Genomic DNA, 24,918 nt, shown 5'->3' on the forward strand with positions numbered 1-24,918 from the left:
AAATAGCCTACTAGTTTTATTTAGTCAAATACATCGACTGCAACAACAACAAAACAATAAATAATATAATACACTCAAATATTAAGATATGTTGAACATAAATACAGATATGATAAAAGCTGAAAACCTGTTATTTGTTGGTTTTCCTACAATTCCTACTAGAGATTTTCAGCTTTCTTTATGATATCTTTATTAGTGTAAAGAGAAAAAATAAATTCATACAGGTTTAGAACCACTTGATGGCAGGTAAATATTAAGTCACTTTAAAATTGTGGGTGAACTATTTAGTTCAAACTGCTGATTGACTTAATGTTTAACTTTGAGCAGAAGCACTTGTCTCAGTTCTTTAAAGGATTATTTAATTCAAGTAATAACTGCTTATCTTGTGTTTGGTTTTGATGTACCAGTTTTGTTATTGTGAAGAACATAAACAATAAATGAGTTAACAACACATCCTCCATTTATTTACATTCATACAATAGATATTTTTATTCAGGCACTGAGGAAAAAGTAATTTCTGGAGGAATACATCATATCGTTTACATAAGACAGGATGAAACATCAGCAAAACAACTCATACACACAGTGAAAGAAACTAAGTTACAGAAATGTAAAAGAATTTGCAAAGAATGTTTCAATTAAGCACACAGGGTTCAACGCTAAGGATTTTTTCTACTGGCCCGATCGGACCAGTGGTTCAGATTTTTACTTGCCCTGCCAATATTTTCACTGGCCCTACCAAAAAAAAAGTTTAAAGCTATTTATTAGCCACAAATATAAAAATGTGTTAAAATGTTTGTAAATCTAGAATTTCAATATTTGTTAATAATAGATAATGAACAAAATTCAAAGTGTTTTGCAAACAAAAGTAGCAAAATGTGCAGGTATTTTATTGCAAAACATAAGATAGCTGACCTGCCAAACTGATGGCAAACTGTACAAAACACTTCATTCATTTTTTTTAGTCGTGGTGTACCCTTGTAAATGTCTGCTTCCAAGACATTAGAAACAAATGTTTTCCTTTAGCCTCATCACTTGATGTTGCCGTCATGTTGCTGTCTCTTCGCTGTACTGGTTGTTACGGAAAAATAACGTGCTCAAAACATTCAATCAGATAAGAGAAACAGAGAAGTTAGCATTCGAAGTCTTAAAAACAGACACTGTTTCTCGATTCTGACTATATTTGCATGCGATTGACAAATATTTACAGACAAACTTTAGTGACAGGGCATCAGTGGCTTGATCGGGCCAGTAACGATTCTGTCTACTGTCCCGAGCTTCTCTCACGCTGGCCCCGGGCCATCGGGCAGTCCTTATTGTTGAGCCCTGGAACCGAATGCATTGATACACCTGGACCTTTAACTTTTAGTGACATTTACAGCTCTTCTACACTACAGTTGAACATTGGTTTGACAGTTACTATCCTATGCTGTAATGTGACATCTTCACCTTCAAAAGATTTTGTGTGTTTTTTTTTTACTGTTTGGTACTTCAGCATCATTCTTGTTACAAAATCCATCAGACATCCTGTAGCCTTCAAGTTCACACAACTGCTGTCAGTTTTCCTCCAACAGGCGGTTTAATTCTACATGTGTCCATACACAATTTACATTCAGTTGGTCTCAGCTACCTCAGTGTTGTGTCTCCTCATCAGTAGTGTCTCTCGCCGTCTTCAACCTCGCGTGTCTCCTTCTCAGCATGTTGTTCGTCCACATCTTCAGTTGACTGCAGTGTTGGTTTCCTTTCCCTCCTCTTAGTTTGTCTTGCAAAGTGTTCAGTGTCTGTCTGTGTGGTTTCTGTGTGGCCCAGATGTAGAGATGGTGCTCAGTCTGTGTCAGTCTCCATCATCTCATATGCAGCTTGGCTGGCAATGACAAAATTAGAAATGTATATACAGCAAACATATTACACATAGAAAGAATAAGAACAGTGCTAACCACTGAGCCACCGTGTTGCCTTTTGCATAATTAATTGTAATTAAAATAGTAAGTACACAGAAGTACTGATCTCATGAGAAAACGTAAGTATTTTACGTTTTGCCAGTTTAGTGGCTAATTCGTATGAATTCGCACGAGTTCAGTTGTACGAAATTGTACGATTTTAAAAAGGAGGCGTGGCACCTAACCCCACCCCTAAACCCAACTGTCATTGGGGGATGAGCAAATCGTACTAAATTGTACGAATTAGATCATACGTATTCATACGAATTAGCCGTGAGATTGTGTTGCACCACATCACCTTAAAATAAAGTGTTACTCAGATTTGAAATGGCATCATTATATTTACGCAAAATATAAAAATTCAGTATTAATTATGTTCTTTTTAAGATTAAGTTATTGTATGAAACTTTACTGTTTCATATTTTGCATAATTGTTGTAATTTTGAGCACAAATGATGTGTTTTATATGCATTTTTATGTGTAATTGTTAAAAGTAATTTTTTATTCAGTTTATTTCTCACCAAAATCTCAGCGTAAACACTTTTTTTGTTTGTTTTTGTTTGTATCAAATCGAGCTTTCTGGCAGATTTAAATCTTACTTTAAGATACAAGTTTACCACAATTACAAACTGCTCTCAGTCATTCCATTTATAAAAGCAAGCAGCAGAAAAGGCATTTGAATCTAACGTCTGTTCCTCTAAACATAGAATGTATTGGCTTTTTGTCACCATTCCTATTTTTAATACCAGTTAGATCCCACTCTCCTGTTTGGTAAACTTCTAACCTCATTCATGACACAGAAAACCTGCATTTACTGAATTACAGTGTTTGTGTTTGTGGTCCTGTTGATTGTGCATTAGCCCCTGTGCTCTACAGTTCTGTTGAAATGTGTGGTCACCCATGAAAGGCTTAGGTGTTAAATCACGTGGACAGTGTTTACTTGTGTGTTTCCACCTCTAATGTCACAAACACTCGAGCTTGTTTGGGTTCAGTCATGGTCATGGCAGTAAGTGAACCCTGCATACTTCAGCATTGATTTTAGACACCTGTGTAAAGTTTGGATGCTTATCAGTTTGAAAATGGTCCAGATTTGAGCAGATGTGTTGGAACATTTGAACATTTACTCAGCTGGTTTGTCAGGTCAAAGAAAACCATTTAATTTACATTTGCTGAATTCAACATTTAAGTTTCAGATGTTCTTAAAGGGATAGTTCAAACATTTTAATCTATCTATCCATCCATCCCTTTGTCTATCTATTTATACTTTTCAGTCTGTCCATCATCCATCCATTCATCTTTTTGTCTGTCTATCTATCTGTCTATCATCCATCCATCTATATCTTTTGTCTGTCCATCATCCATCCTTCCGTCCATCTAACCGTCCATCCATCCACCCATATCTATCTATCTATCTATCTATCTATCTATCTATCTATCTATCTATCTATCTATCTATCTATCTATCTATCTATCTATCTATCTATCTATCTATCTATCTATCTATCTATCTATCTATCTATCTATCTATCTATCTTGTCGGTCTGTCCATCATCCATCCATCCATCCATCCATATATCTTTTTGTTTATCTGTTCATCATCCATCCATCCATCCGTCCATCCATCCATCCATCCATCCATCCATCCATCCATCCATATATCTATTTATTTGTCTGTCTATTATCTATCTATCAATCCATCCATCTATCTTTTTGTCTGTTCATCATCCATCCATTCGTTCATCCATCCATCCATCCATCTATTTATTTGTCTGTCTATCATCTATCTATCAATCTATCCATCTATCTTTTTGTCTGTCCATCATCCATTCATCCATATCTGTCTATCTATCTATCTATCTATCTATCTATCTATCTATCTATCTATCTATCTATCTATCTATCTATCTATCTATCTATCTATCTATCTATCTATCTATCTGTCTGTCTGTCTGTCTGTCTGTCTGTCTGTCTGTCTGTCTGTCTGTCTGTCTGTCTGTCTGTCTGTCCGTCTATTTTTTTATCTATCTATCTATCTATCTATCTATCTATCTATCTATCTATCTATCTATCTATCTATCTATCTATCTATCTATCTATCTATCTATCTATCTATCTATCTATCTATCTATCTGTCTGTCTGTCTGTCTGTCTGTCTGTCTGTCTGTCTGTCTGTGTCTGTCTGTCTGTCTGTCTGTCCGTCCGTCCGTCCGTCCGTCCGTCTGTCTGTGTATCTACATTGATTTTAGACACCTATGTAAAGTTTGAATGCTTATCAGATTGAAAATTGTCCAGATTTAAGCAGATGTGTTGAAACATTTACTCAGCTAGTTTATCAGGTAAAAAAAAAACTCTTTAATTACATTTGCTTTTAAATATGTTTCCCAGTACTGGGTTGCAGCTGGAAAGTATATGCCAGAATAGTTGGCAGTTCATTCAGCTGTGGCAACCCCTGATAAATAACGTGACTTTTAATGACATTTAAGTAGTTTGAAATAATATAATCTATAATAAACAATATACAGTGAAATGAGTCTGTAAAATAGCAGAAAATGTACTGGCAGTTTATTACAAGGTTTTTGTACCATAATATACAACACCAACCCAGACTAAATATATCTTCAAACTATTAAAAATGTTCATAAAAGTCACATTTTTAACCTTTTCAAGGTCAAAAGTTGTTGGAAGATAGATCAAGCCCCCATAATGCAATTCCAAAGCATAAATAACAAAATAAAAACATGAATCACAAAATACTGAGACTTTTTTACAGTGTAGTTCAGGGATGGGCAAACTCTGTCCTGGAGGGCCGGTGACCTGTACAGTTTAGCTCCAACACTAATCAAACACACCTGAACATGCTAATCAGTGTCTTCAAGATCAATAGAAATCTACAAGCAGGTGTGTTTGATTAGAGTTGGAGCTAAACTGTGCAGGACACCGGCCCTCCAGGACAGAGTTTGCCCACCCCTGGTGTAGTTCATCGAGAAATGAAAGCTCTGTCATCATTTACTCACCCTTTACTTATCGCATGCCAGTCTGAGTTTTTTTTTACTCATGTTGAACACAAAAGATGTTTTGAAGAATGTTTGAAACCTGTATACATTGACTTTTTATAGAACATGCTTTTCCTACAATGGATGTCAATGGTTAAAGGTTTCCAACATTCTTCAAAATATCTTCTTGAGTGTTTAACAGAAGTTAAAAAACATGAACTAGACATGAAACAAGTAAAGGGTGAGTAACTGATGACAGAATTTTCACTTTTGGGTATACCACCCATTTACCTCTACAAAAAACCTGTAATACAGCTTAAATATTGTATTTGCAAATTGAATATGATAAGGTTATGTCGGAAACTCAATGTGTTTTAATCTCACTGATATTACTCGACTCAACTTAATTTAATTCTAGGGCACTTTCAACCAACCACAATGAGTACCAAAGTGCTGTACATAAAAACACATAATGCATGCAAACATGCAAGGAGCCAACATACATAAACTTACATCACATGATTAAAAGCTAAAGAAAATAACTGTTTTCTGTGACCTCTGACTCCAAAGTAGGACATGTTCTTAAGGAGAGTGGAAGATCTATCAAAGCTCTTTCACTTCGACATCAAGCATGAATATTATGTAAATAAATGCTGATGTAAAGGGTATGTGCAAGTACTTGTGTGGTGTAAATACGGCCAGCAGAGTGATACAGAACATTGCTTTTCTGTAACCAGTAATCTGTATCCATGTCTCAGATTTCTGTGCACCCGTGTGCAAAATGACTCAGCTTTGAGCCTTGAATGGGATGGGTCCTAATCGTCAGACTTTTTAATCAATCCCACAACAGAGCTGAGTGCATGTTGCTTTGTCATTCCATTCAAATACTGCAGCAAACAAATATGCAAACCACTAACCAAGAGGAATAATGACGAAATCCTCTCTTTATTTAGTGATTAAATTACACATTGCATCATGTTGTTGCATTATCAAGTTGAAAATCTGAAAAATCAGTAGATGAAAACATTCTGCACAGCCAATATTAAATTAAACAAGTCCACTGAGACTATAACATACTTTATCAATGATAAAAGACTGCATTTAACTCATGGTTTCGCCAATATTTAGATTGAAGAAGTGAGTGCACTAATGTAACTTTCATCAAAACCGCAAATAGCAGGATACACATAGCTTTTTTAGTTAACTGTGGCTTTTGTGTAATGTTTAACATTATGTCGGTCTCTTTGTTAACACTTGGTCTCAAGTGTTAATACGGCATTGTGTAATACTGACCTCAATAGAGTAAATCTGGATGCTATTGAGAAGAGCAGAACAAAGCCAAACAGTTGGGAAATAGCTGTCACTGATCCAAAGCGCAGCCTAGAGCAGTAAGAGAAGAACGTAACTGATAAATAAAAAAACATAATCAAACAATCATCCATCCAAGCATTATCTTTTTGTCCATCTATCTATCTATCTATCTATCTATCTATCTATCTATCTATCTATCTATCTATCTATCTATCTATCTATCTATCTATCTATCTATCTATCTATCTATCTATCTATCTATCTATCTATCTACCTACCTACCTATCCATCCATATCTATCTATCTATCTATCTATCTATCTATCTATCTATCTATCTATCTATCTATCTATCTATCTATCTATCTATCTATCTATCTATCTATCTATCTATCATCTATCTATCTATCTATCTATCTATCTATATATCTATCTATCTATCTATCTATCTATCTATCTATCTATCTATCTATCCATCCATCCATCCATCGATCTATCCATCCATCCATCCATCCATCTCTATCTATCTATCTATCTATCTATCTATCTATCTATCTATCTATCTATCTATCTATCTATCTATCTATCTATCTATCTATCTATCTATCTATCTATCCATCCATCCATCCATCCATCCATCCATCCATCCATCCATCTCTATCTATCTATCTATCTATCTATCTATCTATCTATCTATCTATCTATCTATCTATCTATCTATCTATCCATCCATCCATCCATCCATCCATCCATCCATCCATCTCTATCTATCTATCTATCTATCTATCTATCTATCTATCTATCTATCTATCTATCTATCCGTCCGTCCGTCCGTCCGTCCGTCCGTCCATCATTCATTCATCTGTCCGTCCGTCCATCTTTTTGTCGGTGTGTCCATCATCCATCCATCTCTTTTTTTGTCGTTCTGTCCATCATCCGTCCGTCCATCCATCCATCCATCCATCCATCCATCCATCCATCCATCCATCCATCCATCCATCCATCCATCCATCCATCCATCCATCCATCCATCTATCTATCTATCTATCTATCTATCTATCTATCTATCTATCTATCTATCTATCTATCTATCTATCTATCTATCTAATTATCTATCTATCTATCTATCTATCTATCTATCTATCTATCTATCTATCTATCTATCTATCTATCTATTATTTGATTAACAGAGATTCTGAGATTTATTGCACATTTTAAGACCTCTGTGTCACTGTGACACATAAAGTGATATTCTCAGATGTTGACACTGATAAGGGTGACTGATACGGGTAATTTAATGGCCAATCCAGTATGTCAAATATGGTATAAATATATATATATATATATATATATATATATATATATATATATATATATATATATATATATATATATATATATATATATATATATATATATATATATCCAATATATGTCCAATACCTGTATTTGTAAAATATTCTGAATGTAGAATATTTAGCCTATAATATGTCAAAAACCTAATGTTACTTTGGAAGAGAATGATTGCAAAAATAATTTATTTTAAAAAGGCTTTGAGCTAAGCGTTTGAAATAATTTGGAAGTAATTTCTGCAGAAAAATGCGTTTAGTAACAAGTAGCTAACCATTAACTCTAACAAATTAACTAACAAATTAACTCTATACCTGTTTTACCTGCAATTCGCATATTCATCTAGTGAATCAGAATGATCAGGACGAAGCTTGTGTTATTAAATATATTGCTGTGTCACGGAAACTCTGCTTGAGCATTGAGCGCAAAAGGGGGGCGGAGTCTGTTTTCGCTAATATATTAGAAGCCTGTCAGCCTGTGGTAAACACGGTGCTCGGCTGCATCCTTGCGAGCGGCTCTGGCCATTTCGGGAATTATATGTTTTTATTCACATAGTTGTTCTAGAAAGGTTATTTCTCTCCGACTTCAGCTACAGTGATAGCTAAGTTTGGAGAGGAGAGAAGGGAGATATTCGTGATTTGCGCAGGAATATATTTGCAGCGAGGATTTACTTTGCCCGAGCCTTACAAAGGAGTTCAAATCCCGGCGAGAAAAAAAAAAACACAATCGATAAAAAACGCACAATGGACAGCCCTGCATCAAAGAAACCTCGCTGTGGTAAGTGCCAGAATTTTTCATTTGCAGTAGGATGCTGTCATTGTTTTGATGAGCGCTTTTGTTTCGACCAAAAACCATAAATAAAATTGCACTTGAATATCTTTCTTTTCTCACAGAGAGGTTCCGCGAATTCTTCAAGTCTGCAAAATTCCTCATTTACGTCGGACATGCCCTCTCGACATGGGTAAGCACTAATGCAGCTTGCATTTGGTCTGTGTTTGACAGCTCGCTTTGTTTAATGTGTCCGGCTTAACAAACAACAAAACGTATCAGAGCATATACAGTGCACCCTCACAAATCTCGCTTTTAAATTAATATTTTAAATAAAGAAGCTATACATTATTATATTTGTGCATATACATTAGATTAGTCAGTACTGAAGACAAATCTGGAGCTTATCTAACAAAATAACTTACGATGACGGTGCAAAAACTAGTACACCCAAATATAAATGTTGTAGAAAAATATTAAATACAAATAAAAAAAGAAAAAATCAAAAGAACAAAAAATAATAATAATGATAATAATAAAAAAATAATAGAGATTGATTTTTTGCAATATTTTGCTAGAACATTAAATAGGTTTGGTGACTAAAATATTATTTTAATAAATATATGTTTATTAAATCTCTTTTGTTCAAATACACCAAAATGCATTGCCTATATTCACTGAGAAATTAATAAAAAATATTCATTTTCAAAATTAGGTGTACTCAATTATCTACTGTATGAATGTACACACACACACACACACACACACACACACACACACATATATATAAAATAAAATATAAAATATAAAGTTCCATGGAAAATGAACATTTTTCTCAGCCTCCTTTGTTAATTTTTTATCATTTTATCACTTTAAAGACTGCAAAAAAGGCTTATTCTTTGCCATAAAAGTGATATTACTGAACCAACACTCATGAACCTGTTAACATACTCATTTTAGAAGAAAATTCTAGGTGGCAATTAGAAGTTTTTGCATCTGAACTCTTAAATGTGTGTGTGTTTACATTTGTTATAATTACTTGTTTTATAATATATATGTGTGATTTGTTTATAATTATTCGTATATATTAATTTATGTATGTGTAATAAATATATAGTCAAGGCAAGTTTTTTAAATAGCACATTGCATACACAATGGTAATTCAAAGGTTCAAATTCAAATGGTAATTTATATTAACAAGAATAAAAACAGATTAAAAATCCTTACTTAAATAAATGTGATCCTTACATTGTCCGGAATGTGTATGAGATTTTTATTAAAATTATTTGATTATGATATTATAGGGAATGCAAGTTATGCATGTTTTTATTTTATTATTATAAACTTTTCGGTATTATATATGTATTTTTTATTTTAATGTTCTACAGTTTTATATTTAATTATTGTTTACCCTTACATCAGAATGTGTCCTGTTTAATATTTTTTTCTCTCTGCAAAAATGAATGAGTATCATTATGATTTTTACAGAAGAATCCCATTGTTTTATAAAAATTAATATACATATTTCATTTAGATGAGAATAGGAGTCATCTGGTGGCATATATAATACTAATTATCTGTAACTATAAATTAATACATTGTCACAATCCTTCAAACCACTAGTTTTTACCTATTTGTCAGCAATACATTATATATAATTATATGATAATATGAATTTTATATGATCCCTTATTCTTTCACATAATTAATTAAGCACAGCTCAGAATAAGTGTGATATTTATACATAAATATATAATTTACACTAAATGTCAATACAATTATTTTACACATATTTTCCCATTATTAATGTATTAACATGTTATTGTATATCAATGTGCTGATACATAACAACTATGTATTTTCTGCAAAATACTTCTGACAACAATTTCTTTGGCACTATAACCTATATATAGTCCATACAGTAATAATTATATAGCAATCACAAAATTATCTGGACTGCTTCATTGTGTCATTATGTTACAGGGGGATCGGATGTGGAATTTTGCTGTGGCTGTGTTTCTGGTGGAGCTGTATGGCAATAGTTTACTCCTGACAGCCGTGTATGGACTGGTGGTCGCGGGGTCCGTGCTCTTACTGGGCGCTATTATTGGTGACTGGGTTGACAAAAACCCCAGACTAAAAGGTAAACAAGGCAAACTACAGATGCATGCATATATATATATATATATACACACACACACACACACACACACACACACACACACACACACACACACACACACATATATATATATATATATATATATATATATATATATATATATATATATATATATATATATAGAGTGCATGCACCATTTTTACAGTCTGAATTTCTTTATTAATTTCAGTGGCACAGACATCTTTGGTTGTCCAGAACAGTGCTGTCATTCTCTGTGGTGCCCTTTTGATGGCTGTTTTCCAGTTCAAACAACAGCTTTCTAGCATGTATGATGGATGGTTGCTGGTGAGTATTTAAAATGATATGACCGTGTGTTTCCTAGTAAAGCTCTGACACCATTTAGCAGTATTTGCTGAATGAGTAAATAATTCTCAAAATCACACACACAGTATTACTATAACCCTTATTTATGCACTTAGAAATCCTTCATTTCCAAAAGCAAAACATGCAATTCTCACACCTCTAGCTTTGTTTGTAACTTCACAGTTGACCTTCTGTAAATGGTTCATCATTAAAACTAAAATCTTACTCATTGTCTTCCTTACTCTGTGCACTTTTACTAAAGAATGGGTAATAAAATAATGTTTTTAGTGAGGCTTTTAATTAATTTTAGGCAAATTTTTACTTCTTTTTGAAAGTATTTTATCTTATTGTTGGCTGTGGCAGACAATTTCTATATAACAAGAAATTCAGAGCTCCTCAAAGGGACAGTTCACCCCCCAAAAATAAAAATTCTCATTATTTACTCACCCTTCACTTGTTCCAAACCTGTCTGGGTTACTTTCTTCTGCTGAACACAAACAAAGACTGACGAATGCTGGAAAGCAGCAGCCATTGACTTCCATAGTAAGTTGTTGTTGTTCCTACTATAGATGTCAATGGCTGCTGCTTTCCATCATTCTTCAGAAAATAATAGCAAAGGGTGAGGAAATGTTCATTTTTTAGTGAACTATCCCTTTAACAGTTTCAATTATAGAAGCTGTCTACTACATAAAGAGCTCTCCTGTTTATTCAGGCTGGCCTCTACTTTGGCTTATATCATTGAAACACGACACCAAAAACAAAAATGGTGACATGCTGTCAGCAGAATCCACAGATGCCACATGAGCAGAAAGCATGTTGCTTTCTCAATATTAGACGTTTGACGGCTGGAAAGCTTTAGCTTAATACAATAACATACAAAACCTGTTTGTCCTGGTGTCGCTGAGGTCATGAACCCTTACAGCAGACAAAATGAGGCTCGCTGAACTGTTATTTGTTCTGAACCATTCCTGAATATTAAGTCTAAGCTTTTTTTGTAATGCCAGTGGGCTAACAAATAATAGTATTGGCTGCTATTTTTGGACACTGTGACATTTTTAACAGCATTCCTTGTCATTGCAGACAACATGCTACATAATGGTCATCTCCATTGCTAATATCGCTAACCTGGCCAGCACAGCTATGTCCATCACCATCCAAAGAGACTGGGTTGTGGTTGTGGCTGGAGATGATCGGAGCAAATTGGCAGGTAAGGAGTTTCAGCTTTTTGAGATTCCATTACAGCGGCTACAAAAAGCATTTTGACAGTGCAAGACTGTATAACAATTATAATTACACCATTTATAGTTCATTGCACTGTAAACAGGGTAATGTAAGCAGATTCAACTAGGTCATAGTTCACCATATTAACTAGAATTTGGTTTGACAATAAAAAAAGTGTTTAAATCATTCTTTATTTGACCAATATAACTAAAATGTTGATTGTTTTGTATATAAATAACATTTTATTTAATGTACTTTAACTTTAAATTCGTTTTTTGGCCATTGTACATTTTTTACTACTGTAAAAGTCATTCCACTTAGTGGAAAGAAGCTCATAAAACACATTATAACTCTTTCTCCATCAGTCATCTTATCTTTATAGAGTGCTTGCATCAGCTGTCCTTTTGTATGGCTTTTTTTAAACCCGCCAATGTACCAAGTGAACCCAGTAACCTCCAGGAAATCCGTGAAAGCAAGCAAATAAACCTGAAAACAAAACAAAACAAAACAGAAGTATTTAAGTAGACACTAACTTGGCTAATAATAACAATAATGTCTTTAGCATCATGTGACTCTGAAATTCTCATTTGCAGCCACAGGAATAAATTACTTGTATGCATGTATATGTATAAAAAAATAAAAAGCAATTATTTTAAATGGCATGTTTAACAATGTTTTTATTGAGTTTTGTTTCATAAAATAATGCCAGCTCATACTTAACAATTGTACTCTTTTTTTTTTTTTTTTTTTGTCAGATATGAATGCAACTGTCAGAATAATTGACCAGTTGACCAACATTCTGGCACCGATGCTTGTGGGCCAGATCATGGCATTTGGCTCACACTTCATTGGCTGTGGTTTTATCTCGGGCTGGAACTTGTTCTCCATGTGCCTGGAGTATTTCCTGCTTTGGAAAGTTTATCAGAAAACTCCAGCGCTTGCCTTTAAGGCAGGACAGAAGGATAGCGATGACCAAGAGCTGAAACACCTCAACATACAAAAAGGTTTGTAATACTAGCCGAACTCTTCTGGCATTTTCCACAGGGTACATTGAGTCTCAAATCTCATCTTTTTTTTTCTAATGAGAACTTTAGATATGTTAGACTATTATACAAACCCAAGATTAGCATTAGCATGAGAAGTATGCGATATTAATCCACTTTCAAACTGAAAAAGGGTTTTTCGCCTGCTCCACTTCCCAGTTACATATTGATCTTCTCCAATTACATAAAATGAGCATTCCCCAAAATTGTGACACTTAGGAAGTAAATAATCCATTTAATCAATAAGGTACTCGAACTGTAGAGATAACTGCACTTGTCAAGCTCAACCAAATTATTTAAAGGGGTAGTTCACCAAAAATTCTAATTTGCACATCATTTACAGTGTCTTTACTTCTTTCCAACCTATTTGAGTTTCCTTATTTTGCTGAATACAAAAGAAGATGTTTTGAAGAAAGCTGGAAAACTCTAGCTGTTGACCTCTATAGCATTTGTTTGAAACTCAAAGGTTTAGAACCACTTGAGGTAAAAAAAAAAAAAAAAAAAGCTAGTATTTTTTTGTTTTGTTTTTGGGTGAGCTATCTCTTTAAGGAAAAATAATCAAAGTAGCTGTTTTATTTTGACTAAATCTCCATAGGCTTCCATTCATACATATGCGAATGTGGCAAACTGGAAACACAAGCTTGTGCGACAAGTTTCAGAAGTCGTAGCATTGCAAAGTTCAAGCTTGGTGAAGTCTGACTTGCAAAATCGCATCACATGACTGTGTGAGACCTATAGAAGACCAAATAAATGACCTCTCTCTACAGAAATTTAATATATGAAGCAGTAGCTCGACTTTTCTTTTTTTTTAATGTCTAATCCTCTTGTTTAATCCAGCTTATTTTCGCAGCACCGTTCGACAGAAATTGGCAAGTTCAAACTCTAGTATGACCACGACTTCAATCTGCAAACATTTCACATTTAAAATGAGTTCTGACGATTAAGCTACTTTCTCGCTATCATTTGAAAGTCGTTGATTCCATAGCAAACGATTAAGTCGTCTGTACCTTATTTATGTTAAATGCCTTTCATTGTGCAATTACTTTAGTATGCAATGCTAACAAGAAGGTTGACACTTAAATCTGACTCAGTTATTTCACTTTTGTGTTTTTCTAACTCACTGTTTCAGAAATTGGAAACACTGAAAGCCCGGTCGAAGCCTCCCAACTGATGACTGAAAGCTCCGAGACCAAGAAGGACACCGGCTGCTGCTACCAAATGGCAGAGCCCATCCGTACCTTTAAAGATGGCTGGGTAGCCTACTACAATCAATCCATCTTCTTCGCCGGCATGTCTCTGGCTTTCCTATACATGACCGTTTTGGGCTTCGACTGCATCACCACAGGCTATGCATACACTCAGGGCCTGAATGGCTCTGTGCTCAGTCTCCTCATGGGAGCCTCAGCTGTATCTGGGATCTGTGGGACAGTGGCCTTCACCTGGATCCGAAAGAAGTGCGGCCTCATCAGGACGGGCTTCATTGCTGGAGTCACCCAGCTGTCCTGCCTCACGCTGTGTGTAGCATCTGTCTTCGCCCCTGGCAGCCCTTTCGATCTCAGCGTCTCGCCCTTCGAAGAGGTCTTAAGACATCTGTTTGGAGACAGCGGCTCGCTGCGTGAGAGTCCTACATTCATTCCTACAACTGAACCCCCGATTCAGGCCAACGTCACCGTTTTTGAGGAAGCCCCCCCAGTAGAGTCCTACATGTCTGTCGGGCTTCTCTTTGCCGGTGTTATTGCTGCTAGAGTTGGTGAGTTTATTCCTATATCAGTTTCTCTGACCTAGTGTTGTCTCGATACTGGAATTTCACGTCCATTTCCCGCTAACATTTTGAGCTATTTAGCGAGTTCTTAAACTCCACTGATTGGCCATTGTGTTTACGTGCTCAACAGAAATGACTGTGATTTGCCATGACGGTCTTAACCGCTGTTCACCAGGTTCAATCAGAAATATTTTAAAGCCATAAAGATTAGTGTGTCTATGAGCTGACATACGAATATCATTTCTGTTGCGCTATGTGCTCAGCAGCGCATGATTGTTTTGGAAATTCACGTTTTTAAAATTTCAGTACTGATTGGTACCAAATTTCCAGAATCGTGACAACACTACTCTGGCTATGTCATTGCAAAAAAAGTTTACCACATTTAATAAATATCACTTTTCTATAATTATAAAAATATTTTAACAATAAAAAGTAGGGATGCACATAATAACTGATTAACCATTAACGAAAAGTTAAGTTTTTAACCTATTAATGGTATCAGTTAAATGTTAGAAAACTATGATTAAATTCATTTTTAAAGTTTGGCTGCATCAGGGGCCGATCACATCGAACATCCTTTTTGCATTGAGAATGCCATCTTTTGAATGGTTTACTAACCGTTGCGTTGTGCAGTTGAAAAAAACAAAACTCTGATCGGAAAAAGCATGTTACGTCTGTCAAGTCTTTTTCATTCTTCAATCAAATGAAAGCAGATGCGGGGTTTTCATTGAATAAATGCATATTTTCTGTGCAGCGATCGGTGAAATGATTTGATTTTCATTTTTTTATTTCGAATAAAAATGTCATCGTGAACGAGTCAGCCTATGTGGTTTTGAAATATAAAAACAAGCCTTTATTCGTTTTTGTTTTCTGGTGATTTTATTTTTTGTTATTTGAAATAAAAAATGTAAATTAAATCATTTTTTAATTTTGCTTTTCTGTTTTTCACCATGAACAAGAAAAACAACTTATATTTAAATATATATTTTTGAATTTTAATGACAATCCAAAAATGGCTTGTTTTTTAATATCCGTTTTTAAAATGAAAATTCAATGACCAAAAGATACACTGACCTTGGACAAACAGCATATGTCGTTTCTTAAAAAGAATTCTGTCAGTGTTTTCTTTTTGTTGTCTAAACGTGTTTTTCAGGTGAAAAATATCTAGGGCAGGACAATTTATTTTATACTTTTTATGTAGTTTATTCTGTTGAAAACGCAATATTTGATTATCGAGCGATGGTTGTCAGTTGGCAAAATTAACATGAACATCTAAAATAAAAAGTCACTAACAGCTATTAATAATACATAAAATAGTAATAATATATAGGGTAAAAATCATTTTTAAGGTCTACTTTTGATACAAAATGGTACTATTTTGGAAGGATTCACATTTATATTTGATTTGATAAAAGCCGTATGATTCCACAAGTATATGTTAAATGGTTTCTCTGTGGCAATATTGACATTTTGTTTTTTTTTCTCCTTTGAGTAAATGTCCACGTGTGAGCCTCGTGCATCCAATACGATATCTTATGTAAACAATCCTATCATGTCTTGAGTTTAAAAAATAGTTTGATTTTCTTCTTATTTCTGGCTGGATTTCAAAAAGTTTGTGTAAATGAGCAACCAACAGGAAACTATAAAAATAGTTTCATTGAGTGCTTATTTTCCGTTATCTTTAAGACGATATCGTTGTATCACCTGAAAGTTATAAAACCAACCTTTGAGACCAAAAAACAACAAGTCATGTTTGTGATTATAGTGCGCTGGTGTTCCTTTAATGACCCAATATGTGTTTAATTGATTCTCCTTAATTGCTTCCAGGTCTTTGGTCCTTCGACTTGACCGTGACCCAACTGATCCAAGAGAATGTGATTGAGTCCGAGAGAGGAGTCATCAATGGCGTCCAGAACTCCATGAATTATCTTCTCGATCTCCTGCACTTCATCATGGTCATCCTTGCACCAAATCCTGAAGCCTTTGGTCTTCTTGTAATCATCTCCGTTTCCTTCGTGGCTATGGGACATATGATGTATTTCAGGTTTGCCTATAAAAGCCTTGGAAGCCGACTCTTCCTGTTCTGTTCCCCCGAGCAGAAGCCAGATCCCAACATTCCCTCACTTCCAAACTCTGTATAGCTTTTTAAAGAGACCGTAGGCCATTTCTACAAGAGCGTGGCTTGCTGTGTTCTTCCAGAACCTTGCCAGGATCCCATCTGTTTTACTAACATGCATGCTTTTGCTGCTTGCAGTGCTGTGCATTGAGTAAATATCCTCTGCCATAGGCTAAAATAACAAAGAGAAGGAGCTCTACTTAGCATAGCATACTTCACTTCTCACTATCATGTTCAAGGTGCTGTAAAAATGCCATAGAAGCAACCGTAGGAGGAAATATATACATGGAAACTACGGTTCTATCATGCTTTAATGACTTTTGTAAGAGCTCCAAAGCAAAAATTAGCATATTTATTCTACTTTTACGTTTTATATTGTTTTTTTTTTCAACTTTATGGTCGTAGTTAACCTTCAGACTGGTTATGACAGTTTTGCAATGTGCTCTACTTATGATAGTGTAGTTTTGTAATGTTTGTCCCTTCTTCCAAGCCTTGGTTAAAGTCTCTTTAATAGCTATTAAGAGTGCGCTAGTTATACATTCAGGTAAGCCTATATAATGCCTATATATTTATATACACGTGTAGTCAGTATTCTTTATCTCAGCTTCGGTGGTGCTACGTTGTTTCAACTCTTTTGGAAAGCCATGCAGGCGGTTTATACATGTAACCAAAGTGGGTTTTTTTGGCATCACGTGGAAGTGAGGGAATTGCCGTTTTTTTATCGTGTTAAACATTCCATATTATTATTATTACCGGTGTGATGATTTCTTGGAGATTTCGGCGCTGATAGGCTCCCCATCGCAGCAAGAGATTTTAGCGCTAGGTATTTTTGCTCCTGTTTGATTTGAAAGTGATTTTCGCACATAATTCTTGTTTTTATTTGCAAAGATTGTTACACATGCACTTTACATGATTAATATACGTTTTCCATTACGAAACAAGCGCAACAAGACACTTCAGGTATTACGATATTTGCACAATACACAAAACCTGTCGCCGAAGTTCACGGCCAGGCAGGAAATCTGATATTTTTACATGCAAATTTATTTCAAAATGGGATTTTCAAAGTACATTAACCTCAAACTTCATGATTTTTACCTTCCTATATAAGACACCACACCTCATACGCTAATCTAGATTTTTTATAATACAAAGTAAAGGTTACAGACCTGTTCTATTAGCTTAGATGAAAGCCACAATCATAGAAGTACTACTAACATCCTTTTAAAACCACAGCTGGCTCGACATAGATATATATATATATATATATATGAGGTGTTTTATAATAGTTGTGTAATATTGATGTTGGACACCAGCGGGAATCCACCATATGCACAGAACAGAGAAGGGATTATTGAGTCCAGTGTGTAAACGGCTGGTTTGCAGCGCAGCTGGTTCCAAACACAGGTGCCAAGTCACACTTGACTTGCTAAGTTAGCGTTTTCTTTAATGTGTGAGAACTACTTCATGAGGCCCCAACGAACACACTGTCAGTCTTTCATTGTGTCAGTCTTTCTGTGAATGTGAAGCCTTATTTACATCTGTAAAATATTTTTTTATATTCTTATGTTGACTAGTTTTGTTTCAATCGGGTTTATCCTCCTTTGTAAGGCCACAGATTTCCCCCTTTTAGACAAGAGAAGTAAACACGTTTGCAATAAATTGTACTTTCGACACCCAGTTGAATGTAACGGAAGAACCTAGATTATTCTTTATATAAGCATATTGATTCTGTTCATGTTTGGTGGCATATTTGCAATAATTGTGGTTCACACTCCATCGCAGTGGGAGGATTATAGAACTTTAGTCTTGTATTGTATCTCACTTCGACTGAAATAAACAGATTTGTATCTAAATGCAATGTCTGAGTGATTGAGTTAAGAATTCGAAGAGGTCGACTGGGAAACTGCAGGAGCTGGAACACGTCCAGCCACAATTGTACAGGGTCACACATTCCTTAGATGGGTTTACTGCTAATTTTCTCTAAAAGGCCCATTCAGGCTTTTTTTTTTTTTTTTTGGTTAATGCATTGACTAAATGCTGAGTTCATCTTGGCTTGCATGAGAAGCAAAGACAAAGAACGACCTGATTACATGCAAGGAACAAATAGAGCACCGCTCCTTCTGGGTGGGCCAATCAGCTGGGTCTAGACCTGGAATTTGTATGCAACCCAGTGAGCTTTGGACCAGAACTGAGAAACATTTGTTTCCTGTTCATTTTTCCCAAAGGGATTTTTACAAATTTATAACGCAAACAAGAGAGTTATAAACTTTGTTTGAAGCAACGAAACAACAAAAATACTGTATACTTAGCTTTAATGAGCTGTGTACACACACAAACACACACATATTTAAGTATGCTGAGAGCACAGGGTGACAAACACAATTACATTTGCAGTGTGGGTTGTTCACTGTGACTCTGATTGGTGAACATTGTGTACTTCATCATAGGGCTGTGCTATTATTCGAAATCCCATCACAATTTTTTAGTTAATCGCAAGAGGCTGCAATATAAAATAAATATGTATATATGTAAGGAAAGGACGTCACAGTGGCACGGTGGGGTAGCACGATCACCTCACAGCAAAACGGTCGCTGGTTCCAGCCTCGGCTGGGTCCGTTGGCATTTCCCTGTGGAGTTTACATGTTCTCCCCGTGTTTGCACGCGTTTGCTCCAGGTGCACCGGTTTCCCCCACAAGTTTAAAGACATGCGCTTTAGGTGAATCGGGTAAGCTAAATTGTCCGTAGTGTATGTGTGTGAATGAGTGTGTATGGATGTTTCCCAGTGATGGGTTGCAGCTGGAAGGGCATCCGCTGCCTAAAACAAGTTCTGGATAACTTGGCGGTTCATTCTGCTGTGGCGACTCTTGATTAATAAAGGGACTAAACCGAAAATAAAATGAATGAATGATTATGTAATGAATAACATCTGAGGTAAAGTGCTTTAAAACCAGTCTGCTATGCTTCAGAAAATAAACATGCTAGTCTTTCTGCGATGGTGTCGTGAGGCATTCCAGATATGGTATTGGTTATTGTGAACTATGCCATTACACGAGAAGAAACGATTGAATGTTGTGTCACGACATCGTGCTGAAATTGTGTGATCTGACCGGGGCTTTATAACTAGCCAACTGAGTGAGCACACTTTCGTTCTGCCCAATTAGAATTGCACAACTGAACTATGCCCACAACAACAAGAAAACAAACAGGAAAGTGCAAACAAGTAGGATGATGGCGTCTGCTGCTTCATTCATTCAAGCATTAATAGACGAATATCAAAGAAAAACAGCATTTGTAATATGGGAATATTTTGGTTTCAAAGTCACAGACACTAAACAAAAACAGGTCGTTTTCAGAGCTGTCAAAAAATTGTTGCCACGGCTTACAGATCATTGAGCTGAAGCTTGAATTAAATCGTAAATCAAACTGCAATATCTGTCCAAAATAAATAAATAAATAAATAAAAATTTAAAATTGCAAAAATCTTAGATATTTTCACTAAACCGCACAGCCCTACTGCATCAAGGGTAATAGGGCTGCACAACATATTGTTTCAGCACAGATACCGCAATGTGCACATCGGCTATCTGCTTGCTATGTCGTGACTAGGCATGAGACGATAATCGTTTTCAAGGTATACGAAAATATATGGAAAAGTCAAGGTTTTAAAACCGCCAAAATTTTCTGCTGTACCGTTCCTAAGGTATGTGTAGGAATTTTATTTACCGGTACGTTTTTTTTTTTTTTTTTAGGACAATAGTATCTCCAAAAAAAAAAAAATATATATATATATATCCAAAGATGCCGCTTTAAATTGTAAATAAATCTGTGTTTATGAAACTAATGAAGACAGCAGAAGTCAATGATTCATTTGAATTATTAACCCTGATATGTTTACTGCTCCAAAATATTTGTGTTCAAAGGGGGAAAAGTTGTTGTTTTTTTTACCCAGACATTTAAAATATTTATATTTTAGAGCAGTGATCACATTACCTTGAAACCATGATATTTTTGTCGAAGGTTATCATACTGTCGAAATCTTATACCAGCCCATGCCTAGTCATGACGTATAGAATACTGTTTCCGGGTCCATGCCGCTACTCATTTGAATTGAGAAATTATTCGTTTATGACCACTTTTCAGTCATTTCACACATTAAAGTGAATCTTATATAAAATCATGGTGTACAAAACAGTCTCTGGCATCACTGATGCCAATATTTTACCTATTTAAATTCAGTTTGCAGTCATCCAAGGTCAAAAACATTCTCTTTTGTTTCTATAAATGTCTAAAAAGATTAAGGATTGTGTCTCTCTAGCCTACTTTGATTGGTCAGATGGTCCACTTGTCTCTCTTGTGATCGGTTTACAGCTTACTGTGCAAGTCGGAAACCAAACATCCATCACCATATCTAAATTTCAGCTCAGGAAGCTTCCTCAGCACTTGTAAACAGTGATAAAAAAGTAACGATGGTGCCTTAATCAATTTGAGCATGAATCCTTTTGAAAGTGCATGCTAAGTCAATTTGCGTCCAAAGTGCAGAATCCAAACTCTTTAAAGCCTCAACACATATTTTACAGGCATTAAGTAAGGACCATGAACACACCATAAGAAAGCTAATAATACCCCCCTAAAGTATTGCAGGGCTTTTTTAATGCAGGAAGTAATTGATTATATGGTTGAAATCTGCACCAAAGTGGGAGCAAAGATTAACTGAAGTTCGACTTTGCTTGAACTAGAAATCCAGACACGGGAAGAGAAGAGATAAGATATTGTCTTTAGCGTTTAAAAAAAGAAGCACGTGCAAAATAACTGGTGTCCTAAGCAATTCATCTTGTACAACATCGGGCCTAAAAAAACATCATGACCTTTGATACAGTTTCAAGAACGCAGCTCTAGTTGTGTTTACCTTTTCTGTAGTTTACAATAACATGTGTCACTGTGAATGTCTGACCAGCTAACAATTGACCAACATTAAAGTGCACTGATTTAATATGTAAAATAGTTTTCTAAAATCTAAATAGTAGCTATGTGGCTTAGATAACTCCCAATTTTCACTATGCTAATTGTTTAGCATGAAAAACTTGGTTTTGACCATATTTGGAACGGTCGTAATTTTCGTAAATATATACCTGTTCTGGCACACACACACACACACACACTCAGCCTGATGTACTCTGTAAATCACATGTAAGAAATTTAAAAAACAATTCAGTTGTTAAATAGAAACAAATTCCTAGCTAGTGTTTCTTCCCATACCATTAAACTTACAGTGAATGGTTAATGTGACTTTTTTGTTCAATTTGATAGGGTTTCTTTTACAGCATGGATGTTGTAAAGTAATTAAAATATATAAATCAGTTAAATAGACTTCAGTATTCATTTAGTAGTTTAAGCATAAAGCAGGGGTGTCCAAACTTTTTGGGCCGAGGGCCAGATGCAAAAAAACAACGTTGTCGCGGGCCAAATATTACATACATCACACAGACACGCATATATATATATATATATATATATATATATATATATATATATATATATATATATATATATATATATATATATATATATACAGTTGAAGTCAGAATTGTTAGCCCCCCTAAATTATTAGCCCCCGTTTATTTTTTCCCCAATTTCTGTATAACGGAGAGAAGATTTTTTTCCACACATTTCTAAACATATTAGGTTTAGTAACTCATTTCTAATAACTGATTTATTTTATCTTTGCTATGATGACAGTAAATAATATTTGACTAGATATTTTCAAGACAATTCTATACAGCTTAAAGTGACATTTAAAGGCTTAACTAGGTTAATCAAGTTAACTAGTCAAGTTAAGGTAATTAGGCAAGTTATTTTATTACAATGGTTTGTTCTGAAGACTTAAGGGGCTAATAATTTTCATAAAATGGTTCATAAAAAAATTAAAACTGCTTTTATTCTAGCCGAAATAAAACAAATAAGTTTTTCACCAGAAGAAAAAATATTATCAGACATACTGTGAAAATGTCCTTGCTCTGTTAAACATCATTTGGGAAATATTTTAAAAAGAAGAAATAAATCAAAGAGGGGCTAATAATTCAGACTTCAACTGTGTATATATATATATATATATATATATATATATATATATATATATATATATATATATATATATATATATATAGATAGATAGATAGATAGATAGATAGATAGATAGATAGATAGATAGATCATAACAAGAACTGTTGCTTAATTGATTGCATGTAATAGCGACACCCGGTGGTTATTTATTGAATTACGTTCATTTTTGTATAGCGGGCCAGATTCTATTGATATTTATAAAAAGCCTCGCGGGCCGCCACAAAACTGATTGCGGGCCGCAGATGGCCCGCGGGCCGTAGTTTGGACACGCCTGGCATAAAGCAAGATGAAAAGCCGTTTACACACAGCTGCCGTCAGGATAGGCAGGTGAACGCAGAAACTCCAAATAAAATAAATGTTCAACAAACCTCCACATTAACATGAGTTTTTAAAATTTGCTGGCGTTCCTTTTGCTTCAGAAAAATCATAGCAATGACACGATGGATAAACGTGCTTTAAACAGTCAACATGTTGTTTTGTTTTGCCTCATCACAAACATTCACGGCACATCTCTCAGTATATACAAATATTAAACTAACAAAAGAAGGTTAAACAGACCTTATGTATCTTTGGGTGGCGCCGAATAAATGTATAATCTGTCTTTCATGAATTTTCCATTCCGATTACGAGTTGTGCTGAGATGAAATACTCAGAGATGTCCGAGACGCCTCTGTGTCGTCTCGTTATCAAAATAAGAGTCCCACATTCATAAAGTGTAATACAAGCTTACATAAAAACATAAAAATAGGAAAAAGCTAAATTGCAGTAATCTCATAAGGAAATGTTGTGGACAATCAAACACAGGCTGGGGTGTGCATATCCCTGCTGAAAAAAACTTGTTGGCTAGTTTTAGCTGCTCGACCAATCTGGTTTTAAAAGGGTTTTGGCCATTCCAGGCTGGTTTTCCAACTATGACGATGCTGGGAAATGGGTTGGCAAGGCTGGTCACCTCCCAGTCTAACCAGCTAAGACCAGGCTGGAACCCAGTCTGGAATGGCCTTAACCCCTAGGCCGGTTTAGGCTGTTTTTTTCAGCAGGGTAGTGATCCCGTGTGGAACGTCACAGTCTGTTTGTTTTGCTTGGCCTGTTATTCACCAGGATTTTACATTGTTGGAATTTCCATAAGAACCAGGAAACAATGCTGTTCGAGGCTCATGGTATGTCAGTATTATGTAAGACACCCTACTCAGCTATACCAGAGTATATCCAGATATTCATTCTATGACATCTTTTAGATTTATTTTTTGTTTCAGCGATTTAAAAAAAAAATAAAATTAAAGAGTATTTGTTGTGTATTTTTCCTGAACACAAAAATGATAACTATGACTAAATCACAGTTTGACAATGATTTATAGAACAAAAGTGGAAACAAAACAACTCTCCATGCATATTAAAATACTATAAAAACAATATTTAACTGTAGTGTTTGCTTCTTTTGGGTTGATCTCTGCCAAAAAATGTATCCTTTTGTTTTGGAAGAAGTTCCAACTCTAATTAAAGCTGACAGAGTTATCATGTACATTACAGCAGCTGGAAAAAAATCAGCTAGAGCTTAAAATACATGATTTTTTAGAAAATTAAAAAAAAATTCAGTCCTCTTTTATCACCTTTCTAAAACAAGTAATTAATAAGTTTACTTGCATTTAGTACCTACTTTTACCATTGGGTAGCACTTGTGGGAGGTTGGTTGTGGGAATGCATGTTTACTTTTTGTTGGATTATTATTTTTATGACTGTTGGTTATTTATTTATTTTTGTCTAATTGTTAAAATGTAAGTTGACATTACTTTGCCAGTATCCATCAAACC

The 24,918-nt window shown here is 35.1% G+C and overlaps 1 protein-coding gene and 1 long non-coding RNA gene across 3 annotated transcripts; one reads left to right on the forward strand and one right to left on the reverse strand.

The window, feature by feature from the left end:
* On the reverse strand, nt 1-23,818 carry LOC141376184 (uncharacterized). Of its 2 annotated transcripts, none has more exons than XR_012385590.1 (3): nt 23,669-23,818; nt 6,227-6,313; nt 1-1,864 (listed from the first exon to the last, which is right to left on the reverse strand). It is a non-coding gene; the product is annotated as an uncharacterized lncRNA (long non-coding RNA). The 2 variants fall into 2 exon arrangements; XR_012385591.1 differs by lacking the exon at nt 23,669-23,818 and adding an exon at nt 7,916-7,990.
* slc40a1 (solute carrier family 40 member 1) lies at nt 8,099-18,843 on the forward strand. The gene is given in 8 exon segments (NM_131629.1): nt 8,099-8,369; nt 8,486-8,553; nt 10,344-10,503; nt 10,712-10,827; nt 11,926-12,052; nt 12,822-13,070; nt 14,239-14,859; nt 16,699-18,843. Coding segments are annotated over 8 exon segments (1,689 nt in total). The 5' UTR covers nt 8,099-8,335; the 3' UTR covers nt 17,013-18,843.
* Nucleotides 23,819-24,918: the final 1,100 nt, after the last annotated feature.

The sequence above is a fragment of the Danio rerio genome, chromosome 9 (genome assembly GCF_049306965.1).
Source record: "Danio rerio strain Tuebingen ecotype United States chromosome 9, GRCz12tu, whole genome shotgun sequence".
Classification (NCBI taxonomy): Eukaryota; Metazoa; Chordata; class Actinopteri; order Cypriniformes; family Danionidae; genus Danio; species Danio rerio.